We start from the raw sequence: 15,169 nt of genomic DNA on the forward strand, positions 1-15,169 counted from the left end.
GGCCTCCCAAGGTTCCTTCTAGGCTGTGACCCTCAAGCCTTTAGGCACCCAAAATCCTGCTGATGTTCAATGACTTTTATATTTTTGTAATAGCAAACATATGATTGACGTCTGCTTCAGCCCTGGTGAACACTTTCAGCTCCCCTAGAGTCTTTTGAGGGAAGGCCAAAATCTTGAAATCTTTTTATTCGCTGACGGAGCAATTCTTGTCTAGGGGTTAAAACCTTTAAAAGCTTCTCAAACCCTGTATGTGTGGATTTCAGGCTTCACTTCTCTACATCTTGATTTTTTAAAGCAGAGGAGTGCTTTTTTGTTTAATCTGAGCTAATAACTGTGTCACAGTATATTAAAATCCTTCCTGAGAAGTGTTCAGCTGAAATTTTTTTATGAAAAACTTAGATTATGTCATGTCTATCTCTGACTCCCGAAGGATTTTTGATTTCATCTTAGTTTCTAGGCTGTTTAGCTTTTAAAAAAAGTAGGTTAAGAAGTGTTGCCTTTTAATCTATAGACGTTTGTATTTATATTAGGGCTGTGTAGGACTTCATGATGCTGCCACCAGAAATGTGATGCTTCATCTTTCTGTGTTGTACATTCTTCACCCATCTACAAATGTAAAAAAAATACCTAGTGAGGACTGGCAAGTCACTCTTAAAATACTGTCTGAATATGCAAACCTTTCAAAGTGCTGCTACTGCTATTTCCTGCTATCCCTAGACTGGAGGAAGCAGCAGAATACCATATTGAAATGTACTAAAGACTGATAAAGATTGGGAGGGGGGAAAACGTTTGTATGTTTGGTATCTCCATGCATCGCTGGTGATGCGTTTGTAAAAATGGTCAAATGCTCTCCAGCTGAAGAGGAGAAGCACAAATTGTTCCAGTGGTCTTACCAGCAAGACAGAGAGCCAGGAAAACCTAAAATGATGGAGAGACTGCCTCACGCCTGATAGCCAATTAGAGCATGCAAAGGAAGGAGGATGGATGAAAAGACAGATAATATGTGCGACAGTGTTACACAACTTGGATGGTACTACTGTATATGCTGTGCGTGGATTTTTCTTTGCTATTTGCAGTCTGGATATAGAGCATACAGAGGAAAAGTTACAAGAAATAAAAAAACAGTATCTGAAGTTGGCACTTGAGGTGGGTTTCAGAAGATGGAGATTTCTCAGTCTTAATTCTTTGTATTGATTTTCATGGTAAGCTTCTGTATGAAATATTTAGCAAAGTGAATGGAGAAAAGTAACAGAAATAAGCTTTTACTTTGGTGGTTGCTTACAAGTTTCTGCAGGCATGCTTTGAAACTAAATTACGTCTCTCTATGCTTCTTCCTTCCGTCTCCACCTTCCAACAAGGAAAGCAGTATTATACCTTCCATAAAAATGGAGACATATAGTGACCCTTCTCCAGAGCTCAAACCAATATAAACCAGGAGTAAACCTAGTGAAGCTTGTGTTAAAAAAAAAAAAAAAAAACAAAAAAAAAAATGCCAGCAAGATTTCCACCAAGAGCTAAATGTTGGAAGTAGAAATACACAGTACTGAAATATCTTGAATTCGTGTATTTATTTTTCTGTTGTTCCATTGCGCTATCCTATATAATTTTTGTTCTTACAGCCTTTAACACTGACATTCTCTTGGGATTATTCAAGAGAAGACATTAAGTATTTATAGCCATAGTTAATATCTTTATAAATAGTTTATAATAGGATCTGCCATAATACAAGTTTGAAATAGTTTCCATTATAATTCTTTGTTTTCATATATTCTAAAATTTACAAAATACTTGTTTGGGGTGGGTGAAGTTTTCTGTGTTGTGAGTCTGAAAAGTATTTTTTCCTCTTTAACTCAGAGTATAAAACTTTCAGCTATTTTGGAATTACAGGCAAATGTATAGCAATAATAATAACAATAATAACAATAAAGAAAATCCTCTGCTACACTTTTAACAATACTACAGGGAAAACAAGTTAAGGTTGAAATATGTGGTAAGATCTACTGCCTCTGTTTGCTCTGAGGAAAAAATTAAAAATAAAGTTATAAATGATGGAAAAATAACATCAAACTGTTCCCAGTACCATCTGCTAAGCTTATTAGCAGAAACTAATAAAAACCCAGCCCCTTAACAATGTCGCTGCATGTTCCACTGGCCTGAGGCCGTCCGGCCGTGAACTGGCCAGGCTGTTGCAGCTCCCGGCCGCTCTCGGGACCTTTGCAGATCCGTGGCGTGGCTCTCGCTGCCTGGGCAGCCCCGCAGCCCCGGCTTGGGGGGGTCGGGAATGTCCCATCTTCGTCCCACATGTGAGGAGCACCGCTGGTGCTTCTCCTGTCCACTGCTTCCAGGGCCCCGCAGCCGTGTGGGGCCAGCCAGCACAGCTGAAAAAATGGAGTTTTTTAGCCCAGGGCAACACTGCTGTTTTATATCATCTTAGACGTAGAGCTTTGCTAAGTCCAAGGGTTGGTTTTGTCACGCAAGTTGTAGGTGTTGTCCAGAGACCAGAGCAGCTTTCACATGTAGTCCTTGTCTAACTGCACCTGTGCCAAGCCATCCTAAAAGATACTAAAATAGCGTGAAATTCAAATGTACATGGATTGGCAGCACGGGTTTTACTGAATGCCTGGGCCCTGTGGGAGAGCGGGAGGAGCACGCAGACCTGCAGGTGTGTGGGCAAACAGGCCCTTCTGCATGGTGTCGTTGCCGTGGTGCGTTCGTTCCCGCCGCCCTGGGACAGGGGAACGGAATACAAGATGACGTCTGTGAAAAGCTCTCAAACCCCTTCACGCTCATGTCACCTCGCTGGTCCCGCGGTGTTTGTGCGACATGCCTGCCCTGCCTGTCCGTAACCTGTTGGGCAGCGGAGATACCTGCCGCCGTAGCTGGCACTAATACCAGTGTGACCAGTGAAGTGATAGAAGTGTGATTTTTAAAATGAGGGTTCACCCACAGGGTGGTATAGGAGGTATTTTATGTAAGGAACATGCTAAAAGCCACACATGGATGTTTCGTCATTATCTCAGTCTTCAAAAGTAAGGCACGCAGGCAAGAGACAACCCAATTCTGCAGCCTAGTTAAAGTGCGCAGGTGTGTTGGGAAAAATCTGGATTTTGGCTCCTGCTACCGGGGTTACACCATTTTAAACAGCAAAGTTGCAGGATAAAAATTATAAATAAAAGCCTTATTCAGGTATTCCACCTTTCAGGCAAAGCCTTTAGGCCTTCTCTCACTTGTCCTTACAGGCCCATGGCCTTTGTGTTCCTTGCTATGGCATTGCCTCATTTAAAATGGGCATCAGGCCTGCCAACCCTCGCTGCCCACTCAGCGGGTGGCTCAGGGCCTTATGGAGGTTTGTGGAAGCTACTTGTCTGTCCCAGCCTCACGGTGTCACCTCAAAGGCAAATGTTTTATCTACTGGACCTTGGCCTGTCTCATCACAGTTGGGTGTCTGTCCACGTCCGTTCTTATGGGCAGGCTTGGGACTCAGATACCTCACGTTGAAGTTTTAGTGGACGTTTACTGTGAAGTGTCAGAGAAATTGTTGACAGCTGAAAAAGGAAACTGCTTTATTTTAAATACTTGGGGGGGATGTTAATTCTAAAAGTTCAGCTGTGTTATTTTAGTCATGGCTGCAGTCACAAAAAGAAAATGAAACAGGTTCAACCAGTTCTGGCAGGAACTCATCCCATTATATTCCTTTCACCTTGGTACTCTGTGAATTTGAAGCATGGATGAAGAATATAAATGCTAATGTTTGCTCCTTTTGGTTTTGTTGAGGTTTTTGTAAAAATCCAGATAAATTAACTGAAAAGTTAAATTTGAGATAGTATTAATACACTGTTCCTCTTGCCAAAAATCAAAAGCAAATATCACTAGAGTAATTGTTTCATCTTTTTAAAGTTGCAATCTTCCTTAACTTTTTTGAGTGTATAGCACTACTTATAAGATTTAAAGCACATTTCTTCTTGCATTACGTACATCGAAATGCACGCACACACAGACAAGTAGCTGCACGATCAGCCAATCATGTATTTTGGCCTAATTGATTTTAAATGAGTGGACACATGCTGTTGTCCTCCAGTTTGTCCTAATTGCTGTTTTGTGCTCACGTAAGGAAGAAAATTCTGGTTCCGTTTAGTGGCAACATTCCCAGTTGACTTCAGTTGTTTCAAGAGTGATGAGGTATCTTGATCCTCAGACTAAATCCAATCATGTGTTTTGATTTCTCAAGCCTGTGTAATTCATTCCTTTTTTAATTTTAAAACAATTAATTTAATTTCATTTGCAAGCTCTAGAACTACCATCAACCTTTACTCTCTCATCAGTCTTATTTTTGGTGTCCCGGAGCTTTACATACAATATACTAGTGTAAATGTTATTTTTGTTTATTAAGAAAAAAAGGAAAAAAATTAATTGAAGTTGCGTCTTCTTAGAACTAAGCTGTAAAAGAGGTATAACACAATTGCACTAATTAAGAAGTGCATTTGGTTTTGTTAGCTTTTTTTCCCTGAGCAAAGTGCCAAAAAAGGAAAGATCAATACAGGAAAACCCGTTTCACTCAGGAATTTGGAAAAGATCCACTTGAACTCTTAGAACTGAAATGCTGGAGGCTGATGTAATTAAGTGAACCAGCTGAGAACTGAAAAATAACCTGATCAAGCTAAGAGATTAGAAGTATGAAAGAGCTGATGCACAGTTCTGCATCTTTTGAGAGAGGAAGTAGAGTTTGCTGGGAATTCGGCAATGAAAGGCTTGTCTTTTGTTGACAGTTATTTTGCACTGGAAATTGTTGATTAATTGAAAAATGTTTGAATAGCACTTAGAAATTGCTGGAATATCTCTTGCTGCCCTTTTTTTTTTTTTTAAATAAATAGATGTGGGTTTGGTTCCAAATGGCTTTTCAGTTTGAAATGTAATTTTTACATTAAAGGCAAGTAGTATTCATATGGAAATTAAACGTTCTACAGTAATGTCCACCAGAGTCTTTAATTGGCCAAGTTATTTTTATTAATATTTTTTCTATTAGGTTATTTTTTTTTCAGTGTTTTGATGTTTTACTGGATGATGTATTTTGTTAACATTTTTTCCGGGGCAGGACAACCATTTTGACAATTTATTGCAGATTTTTAGAAGGATAAATACAGTAGGCACAGTTATGCTTTAAAAAAAGCATCTGTTCAAAATCACATCTTTATAGGTGTTGCATAATAAACAGTCCTTCTCCCTGAACAAAGTTTTGATTTTATTTAAATGAAAACCCCATTATTGTTGGATTTGCCACACAATATTTGGTTCATCAGGAGTGACCTCTTCAAGACGGAATTGCAGGTTCATTCACCACTGCTACGTGTCTGTAGTTGTCCTTCCTTCTATCTCCTCTTCCTTCAGTTGGCACCAGATTTCGAACAGTGGTATGGATGAGTTCAGGGATTAATTGTATAAGATACCCTAACACGTCAGGATCCAAGCTAGACCTTTTTTATATCTGTGCCATTTTTCCTGGAGTTCTCAGATACAGATGCAGTTCTTGCTGCTTTTCTTCAGACTGTGGTCTTACAGGCAGCAATGAGAATGGCGGTGAGCTGGGGTTCCGTGGGTTTGTTTTGTTTTAGTGTGGCTTTTTAGAAATCAGCAGAAGGTCAGGGTAAATAAATAGACTTAACACCAAAACCAAAAGAAGAGCCAGCCTTAATCTTTGGTAATGCAGGTTTTCTGACAAGCCTATTGCCTTTTCTTTTTGAGGTCCCTGTCCTTATTGAGCTGCTGTAGGTGGTGGAGACAGAGCTCTAAGTAAGACAGCACATACTGTACAGTGCAATAACCATACTCAAAAGAGATTACCCTGTTCTGCAGAATCTCAGCTGCCATTTCCCCAAAACAACAAATTTTTTATGGTGTTTGTGAAGAAAACCTAAAAATGCTAACAAGTATAAGTGATGCAAAGACATCTGTGAGCATCTATAAAGATCCCAGGAGAACAGCTCTGAGAGGTTTCAGTTGCCTCATTTTTGTCATTAAATAGTTCAGATGACTTATCATGATCATTTAGAGAATGAGGTTTAACTATTTGCCTTCTCATTAAGAAAGGCCAGGGAGATATGATGCAGGTCTTACAGTGAGCACATCTTTATTTGCTTTCTTAAGTGCATGATCTCTAGAAGGGGCAACTCTTTATATTTTAAAAAACAAAATACTTAAAAAAAATTTTTTTTAAAAGTTTAGTTTTTTAAAGCAAGGTGTCAAGTTCAATCCTTACAAGGAGGAGTCTGGAAGTTGTGCGTTCGCAAGCTACATTTTGAACAAGACTAGCTGGTATTTTGGTGACTGGCGTAGGTGGAGTTCAGAAAGAACCATCCTGCATGCTCTGTACCTTGGAATCAGCAGGAATGCAATGGTCTCATTCCCTTGTCAGGATGCTTGTAAAGAAGAGATGTTGGACTCAGGAAATGGCAGAGACTGCAAGGGGAGAGGGGGCCGAGTGTGCTCGTTTCCTCACCAGAGGTTCGGTTTTGGTGTTTTGGGAACGGAGCATACTGGAGTTCCTCCTCGAGAAGAGGCAGCTGCAATGAAAGCCAAGACTGAAGAATGCGATGGTGTGGGCCAAGCAGAGCTTGTTAGCCTTTGGCATAGAGCTGCTGGCTGCTGACTCTGTACTGGCTCAATGGAAAGACACAGTCTAGAAATACAGAGGTGTAGGGCTCATTGAAAGTTTCTGATGAAAGTATTTTTCAACAGAAAATACTGAGATTGACTGAAGTGACTCGTTTTGTGAGAAGTGGGTTCTGGCTTTGGGAAATGTTTTTCATTAAACTACAGAGCATATGCAAAACAGTAACACGTTGATGCGACTGTGCTGTCACAGTTCCTTCCTAGAGTCTATTTTAGTTCTTGCGTTCACATTCTCTTCTCTGAGATGGGGAGGCTGTAGTGGGTCCCGAGAGACACGCCTTGATGCATGGAGCCATCTTGGATGAGAACATGGGAGCACAAGTGCGTGAACTCTAGTTCCATGTGGCAAGGCATCACTTTGATAGCATTATATATTTGAACTCTCTGGAACTTTTTAATTTTTATGAAACCTCTTATTTTTGCCTTTTTTTTCCCCAAAAAAAGAAATCGCAATTTCTCTTCACCCCCAATCATTTTAACGACAATCTTCTTGTCATTAAAACTTGGGTTGGGAAAAGACACTTTGGCCTAGCCTTCTCAAATAAGTAGGTAAATAGTTCAACCCCTCCAGGAGATAAATGAAAGTTTGTGGGTTTGGATTTTTTTTTTTTTAAGAGGAGGGTGTTGTTTTAACAATAATGACCCCCGAAATACCCTGCCAAGAAGCTGACTGCTGCTCGGCACGCAGTTAAAGCAGACTGGGGCTTGCAGATTTCTTAACGGGGCAAGACGAGGGCCAGACTAGCGGTGTTGGCAGGGCTGGATGCAGAAATGGGAAGTGCCCAGCTTCCTATGTAGGTTTCAGGTTTAGGTTTTAGTTTAGGTGTTTTCCCTAAATGTCTGACCTGTTTCCACCTTCCTGAGAGGAAGATTGGACTGGTAACTCCCAGTCCCTGCGGATGGCAATGCTGCTTCAAGTAGTAAATGTAAACTCCCTTCCTGAAACAGCCTCAGCCGTCCCCTGCCCTGGGGTTAGCCTGGAGCTCAGGGCATGGCCCTGGAGGACCCTGTGAACATCATTTAGAAGAGAGGCAGAGGAGCTGTGTCTTCAGATGCTATTTCAAACTCAAACAAGTTATTTTCCCATGATTCATCAGCCAGATCTCCCTTATTTATGGCAACAGTGCTAAAACATGCTGGAAGAAGGAAGAGGAATCCTTGGGACGTAAATAAACTATTCTTGGTCAACCTGACCAGTGCTGTGATGAACCATAGCTCTACGCGAGGCTGCCTTTTCCAGACCTGCTTGCATGGCCCATTAGCAAGATTCCCAGTGCTCCAGGAAGGTTTGATTTAATTTGAGAACAGTGGTATGTCAGTGCACAGAGCCAAATAGGGTCCAATGGTGTACTCCAGCAAAGAAGCTGCCCTGGTTGCCAGTAGCACAGCACCCATAGCCAGCTCAACTCCAGCTGAACGACTTAGTTCAGCAAAAGCCAAACAACCCTAGAAGCACAACGGTGGCGGATCTGAGCTAGTAATCCAGCTTTTTAACTCTACATGGGAAACATTTCTGCAAACCTATCCTAGCAGAACTGAGAGTTGAGTGTTTCTTTAAAACAAGCGTTAAATTTAATTTTGCGTGATCTTGACAACCTGTCCACTGGGGGAGGATTGAATGTTTAGGATCCGTTATACGTTGGGAAGTCTTAGTGGGCTCAGCTCACCTGTTGGGACATTCCCAAATATCTGCAGGATCACAGCCCAAATTCTTAAAGCAAGGTTGAAGTAAATAGAACTTTCCGTTGTGTGTAATTGGGTATAGGAAAAGGTATTGCAAGTAAAGAAAGCTCAAACACGTGTTTGAACGCTTTTGGTAAATCCTAATGACATTGTGAAGAATTAAGATGTTACTGCTGGTTTAAATGTGAAATGTCTCCAAAGGCACATCAGTGTTGTTTATAAGCTATAATTTATTTGTTTAAAAGAACTATTAATCTAGGTAATACCGATCTCCAGTAACAAAAGACTATCAATTAGCAGAAATGAATCTGTCACAGTGATAACTAAAAATTTCTGGGATACTCTACAGGACTTTGCATTTCTACGTTAAAAAAAAATAGTATTGAGGGGGAGGCTAGTTGCTTATTCCTTATGAATCGGACTTGGAGGTACACAAAAGATAAGTACGTTCCTCTCTTCCCCACCGTGTCTTCTGTAGCCTCTTCTATTTAGGGTGTTTATGTGCGGAGCAGAAGGAAATCAAAAAGAGCGTTAATGAAATTGAGTGTGGTCTTCCATAGCTCAGCCAAATTTCTAATGAATAGATTTCTCTGGGTCAAAGCCAAGATCTGTGCATCGTTTTGGATGGGTGAAATCTTTACGGTTGTGTATCTGATTGCTGCACTGGCATCTGTGGGAGGGAAGAAACCTTAAATGTATGAGCAGGGATCATCTGGTTATTTATGGCATGGTAACAATGTGTATAAAGATATGATCCGACACGTATGTCAAAGTAATTCCTGTTGACTGACTTCAGGGAAAATGCATTGTAAATCCAGCCACTCGGTGTGCTTAGGATTCTGATGCAAAGGTAGCTGTCGTGGATGTTTTTCTGGGGCTGTCAGGCTCTTTATTTTGCAGTCAGGCTGATTTTCTCTGGTTTTAATTCATTTACAAAAAGTCTTCTTTGGAAAAGCAAACAAAAAACAACACTCTCCTTTCCCTTCCCTTTCCCAAAACAACCCGCTATATGTGGGAAATGTCATGTTATTGTCTTAAATTAGCAGGATGCATCCAGAAACAGCATTTGTAGTTTCTTGATTTTTTTTTAATAAAGTTCATTTTACCACAAAGTACGTCATTGCTGAAACTGAAGTTTTGTAAGAGGTTTCGCCTTTACCAACTTTCCTACCCCCAAATACTGAAACTGCTATTTTTAAAATGCTTTCAGAAGGGTTATTTTGGGTGTTTTTTTAAACTCACAGCTATCAAAGTTTTTTGACTTTTGTTATCATGGCCATAGCAGCAATACGGATGTATTTTAAGTACTCAGACAGGGATGAAAATGGCCTTAAATGTTGCTGTGAATGTCTGTCTTGTTCTTCATTGTATGGTGATGATTGTGCGAAAAGAGGCACAGGGACTTATTAATTATTCAGAAACAAGTCTGTTTATCTGGAAGAAGTACGTATAAAGTTATACTGGAAGTGGTGCTTTCGCTGCCTATAGTCGCCGGCCTTGGTAAATGAAGCCCTTGTGGCTATTGGTGCTTCCAGTCTCCTGATCCTGTGGCAGAGAAATCTGAGCCCATTCTACAGATGAGGGACTGAGGAGTAAAGAGACCAAACCACTTCCCAGGGCCATACGTGGCATGCGTCACAGAGCTGGATGTGGAATACAGCTGAGCTTGTCCTCATCCAGAATCTTAGCAGAAAGTGATCATCCTTTCCAAAGTGGATGAAATTTTCCCCGCCAAGACTACACGATTTTCAATATTTGTTTCTTCTTGTTCTCCATGAAGCACAAACTGTAATAATAAAGACTGGAATACTTGAGGAAGATGTCTCCCAAATCAGCAAGCTACGGTTTCTTACGGAAAACCCACATGTGAGCCATTGATGAAATACAGCAGCCCACGAGAATAAAAGGCTCACCAGGGTTCGAAAGACCTCCATTTATATAAATATGCAGAGACATCTGTTACAGTCATGAGTGACCTGCTGGTTTAAATCATCAGCAGGGGAAACTTATAGTCAATCAGCATTGCCTGCAGTAGCAGGTGCTACTTTAGGCAACAGGAATTACTGAAGAGGTTTTCGATGAACAAAGGCCTTTCCGCTTGCCAAGAAGAGACATATGGGAAATCGAAACAAACAGCACACGCCTATGGTCTTTCATTTGTAACATGCGACAAGCGTAGTGTGTGCTTCTGCGTCCAAATCTTTACGTGATTAGTTATAGGTATGGTGTGGCTGACAAAGCTGCAAAGTTTATGTCTGAGAAGTACTTAGGGCTTTTCAAACCAAACTACTTAAGTCAGATTCCCAAACAGAAATGAATCATCAAGGTTTAATGGAAAATGTTCAAAAAAATTTATCATCTAAACCCCAGTGTTCTCATTATCAAAGTATCTGCCCAAAATAGTACTGTAAAACTGTCATCCTAAAGGTTATGGTTACTTAAGTGAATAATTGAAGTTTAATTCTTACTCACCATTAATCAGCAGAGACATTAAAATATCGTAACTTTATATAATGCCAGGATATTTGTATTCCTTGTTGGCACAGGGTATATGGTGTTCTCTCTCTTTTTCTCTCTCACTCTCTCTTTCTCCACTCCCTCGGTAATAAAATTTGTAATCTCATCTTAATTTTAGATTTGTTTCTATTTTATGGGAACTTTATTTAAAGTTCTCTGTGTAACACAGCTTTGTAAGGAAAGAATCTGTCTTTCCAGTGGATGAAGTACTGGACAGAAAATCAGATCACAAATTTGGGGCTGCAGAAAGTTTTATGATTTGGTACATTATACATGACTGTAATTGCCAGCAGTTCTGAAAAGAAAATGCTCACACGGGAAAGAGGAGTTTCCAAAGAACCTGTAGTAAAGCCACAGAAGTAAAAGAGTTGACATTTGCAAAGGCTTCCAAGATCTAAAATTCTCCCTCTGACTCTCTCATACACGTTAAATACTGCTCTTTAATTATAATAGAAGGTACAGTACACCTTGAGTAGTTGGTTCCCAATAGTTAATGAGTGCCTCGCATTGGGACGTAATAACTCTAATAACTATATGACATCTTTAAATATCTTAACAATTCCCACCTCTATTTTGATAGCAAATTTCATACTAAATTGAGATAAAACAAAACCTGTTCTTTTCTTTCCCTTTGAACAGAGCGTGGATCCCACTTCTCGGAAACCTCATCATATTGAGGTTGGGCTAAGATGAGCATAACCAGTGACGAAGTGAATTTCTTGGTGTATCGCTATCTCCAGGAATCGGGTAAATTTCCTGTCTTTCCTCACAACTTCAGGTCATAGATGAAATGGAAAAAATGGCTTTTTGCGTGGCGTTGCTCTAGGAATGTCCCATTGAGTGTTTCAGACTGGTAAACTCGGACTAAATATTTCTTGCACAAGCCCATGTTTCTTTGAAATCATGGTCTTGAACATAATAAAAGTGCAAACATACGCAGGTACAAAGTAAACATTGCAGTTAGGCAAAACAAGGAAATAAATAACATTATGTTAACAAATGTTTTTGTAGATTTGTATCATCTCAGCCAAAGTCTTTTTGGCAGCACGGGCACAAAGCACATGGATTCTGTATCTTTTTTTGTTAGCTACTTGAAATAGTTCTTTCAGATACTTATTAAGTAAAGAGGGATTTTCTGAATTGGCTGTGAATGGAAATTTGGGTGCAAGCCTCTGATGTTTTAGAATTTCATTGGGGTAACTGCGTATGTAAACTGAGCTGCACAAGTGTCAGTGTGGCTCTGTCTTAGTATCACTTCCACCTCTATCTGTTTTCGTATTAGAAAATAATGTCTTTACAGGGCTTTTCCTTTTGGAAGGAAAGTTTTATCTTTTCTTAAAAAAAAAAATGAAATTGAAACAGAAATTTAGGTTCTATTTTGTTTTCATAGTCTTGATTCCACTCTTCGACTGCAAGAAGTAGAAGTTCACTTCATTGATGGAAAATGTTTTGTTAGTGCGGAGGTGGTGTGGGAGGTGAGAGACACTGACAAAGGATTTATAGCCAGGATCCCGGTTTACTTGGTACTGGCCCTATGTTCTGGGTTGGTAAAAGTAGAATTGACTGAAAATGTTTGGTGTTTTATATGCTGAAACAACCCATCCCAAAAAAAATCAGTGAAAAATACATGTCGTCTTGTCACAAGACTTGAGCCAGTTTTAGAATAAGCCCTCTGGACTTGAGAGATGTCTTGGACAGGGGATCAAAATCCCAGCAAGTAGCAGATACTGGGTTAGCCTGCTTCTCTTGGTCATGATAACTAGCATTCATTAGATACATTATTTTGATTTGTTTTTTCTGCTTCCAAGACTGTTTCAATCCCAAATCCCCGTGCAAAGAATCTGTACTGAAATTGAGAAGATGAGTTATAATAGTTTTTCAGGATTTGGTCTTTTAAAACACCTCTTTGAGAGTCCAGTTGTGACCTGTGTTAGTAGCTGTTTTCTCACGTTGTATTCTTCTCTCTAATAACGGAGCTTATGAAAAATAGTCTAGTTCTGGTATGCAGTCAGATGAAAGAAAGATAGGAACTAACAAAACTAAAATTTCATTCAGACAAAGTTTATTTTTAAAAATAAACTATTGGGTACGACACTGGAAAGGGCTTTTGAATATTAGAGCAGTGCGCAGGTGGACATAATCGAAGCCTGAAGAATCCTGGAAGTGCTTTACATTCTTATATTTGCATTATAGGAGATTCTACATAACAGTGTATTAATGCAGTAGCTTTTCCTGATGTGAAAAAAAGAAACCCAGCCTTTTATTGCTCTGGATAGATCAGTAGGTGGGTTAGTGTTGTGTAATGATTGAGAAGGAGGCTTTACAAAGCGAGTCAAGAATGGTGGTATGAGCCAGATGTCAGGGAAAAGTTCTGCTAGGTAACCCCTCTCCTACAAGCAAACAGTCGCTTTTGCTGGTTTAGGGAGAAATTCACATACAAACTTTCATATTAATTGTGAGTTCTACTGCTGTTATCCTCATAGGTAGAGGGCCAAATGTTTTTGTTACTTAATCCACACATATTAAAGGCATTCACAAAAACATTGTATTTCCACTGTTTCTGTTGTATTTTACCCATATAAAACAGTAGAAGTTGAGGTTAAATATTTGAAGAAATAGTCAAATATGCTTGCAACTGAGTGTATTGAAATCTAGATGCTAGATATTGATTTAGTAGATATACCTGACAGTTTGCTAGTAATTCCATTCAGCAAATAAGAGCTATAAGCAATGAAGAATCCACTAAGTCTTCATACTGTCTGTATTTTCAGATAAAGTAGGGTAATAAGACAGAAATTGTTATACAGCATCTTGCCATTCCACCTGCTAGTATAAATGCCGAAAGATGCAATAGCAGATGAAAGATATTTAATCAGTAGCTTCAGAAATAATGCATGCCAAATTTGGTGGGCTACTGTTTAAATACAGTTTAAGTTCAAACCACTACAGTTTAAGGAGTTTGCAGAAAACAAGGTTTGATTATTTATTAACATTAGCTGAACCCAAAGCTTCTAAAAATTATATCAAACATAGCCATAAAGGTCCCTTACAAGACCATACAAAAGTTCCTTTTTTTTTTCCAGGTATTCCTTTAATCTTATCCTGTAAAATTTTCAGGCTTTCCCATAAAATGTAGGCAAAAGGTGGGAGGAAGAGAGAAACAACAAAAGGAAATACATATGGTGGAGCAACTATGTGAAAAGCAAAGTGTCCCTGTAATATTTTAAGTATTTTGCGACTGCAAGGCACAGAAGCACTTGAGATTATTTACAAAGATACTGATGGGTGCTTTACACTTCGTTATGAAAGTGCTTGCAGGTCATTCTAGTGGAAGTTCAGCTCTTCTAAAATTGAAGTTAAAAGTGAAATTCAGTCGTTATATTTCCTCCTTAATTCTCTGTCAGACTAGAAAACTTGCACAGGAGAGTATTAATAGAGTTGAACTGTCTAAACCATTATTGTTGCTTTTTAACAAATCTTGGCATACCAAGGGGAGTTCCAGTGAACTGGAAAAAGCAAATGTTGTGCCAGAATTTTTAAAGGTTAAATAAGATGATCCAGGTAACTGTAGGTCAAATAAAGTCATTGGAGGGTTGAAACTAGATACCTCCAAGAAAAAATGAAGAGATGACAGCATGCCTAATGCCAGCCAGCAAGTTTTTATGGATAATAGATTTTGTCAAACAAACTTTATACTGCTTTTTCCAAGATCACAAAGGGAGTTGACAAAGATAACTGTGCTGACAATAATACGCTTAGACTACTTTATGACATTTGCTTAGTCTTGTTGACACTGTGGTTAAAAACAAAACAAAAGAACAGTGTTTAAAATCAGTGTAATCTAGAGTTACCAAATGGGTTAAAAATGGGCTGACGGAAACATCTTGAAAAGTGATTAGAGTTGGGGAATATTCATCTCCCAGGTTGCTTCTAGCGGGAACTCACAGGAATCTGTTCTTGGCGTAATACTGCTCAATAGCTTTATCAGTTACCTGGAAGGAAATATAAAATGATTCTCAAGTACATTTGCAGATCGAATGACACGGTAAGTTGCGGCACTTGATGAGTTGTACTGACTGATCATGTGGTTTAACAGAAAAAAAAAAAAAACAGCCAGGGAGATTGCTTAGAGTTGCCTGCTGCTGGAGAAGCACAGTTAAGTATGGTTAAATCCATCTAGTACAAGACAGTACTTAGAGGAGTTAAGACTCTAGTTGCTTAGCTGTGTTGAAAGAAGTAAGTAAATAATTGCCTCTTCACATAGGTGACTGTCTCAGGGCTTATCTATGCCCAGAGAAACAGA

At 39.4% G+C, this 15,169-nt stretch overlaps 1 protein-coding gene across 4 annotated transcripts in view; it reads left to right on the top strand.

The window, feature by feature from the left end:
* Positions 1 to 15,169, top strand: part of TBL1X (transducin beta like 1 X-linked) — a 200,208-nt gene that overhangs the window by 131,462 nt on the left and 53,577 nt on the right. For all 4 annotated transcript variants that reach the window (XM_075428220.1, XM_075428236.1, XM_075428227.1 and 1 more), the window contains one exon: positions 11,506 to 11,613. In XM_075428220.1, coding sequence (XP_075284335.1) covers positions 11,556 to 11,613 — 58 coding nt within the window. In that variant the 5' untranslated portion in view covers positions 11,506 to 11,555. The remainder of the gene's footprint in view (positions 1 to 11,505; positions 11,614 to 15,169) is intronic.

This window comes from Opisthocomus hoazin, chromosome 1, assembly GCF_030867145.1.
Source record: "Opisthocomus hoazin isolate bOpiHoa1 chromosome 1, bOpiHoa1.hap1, whole genome shotgun sequence".
NCBI lineage: Eukaryota > Metazoa > Chordata > Aves > Opisthocomiformes > Opisthocomidae > Opisthocomus > Opisthocomus hoazin.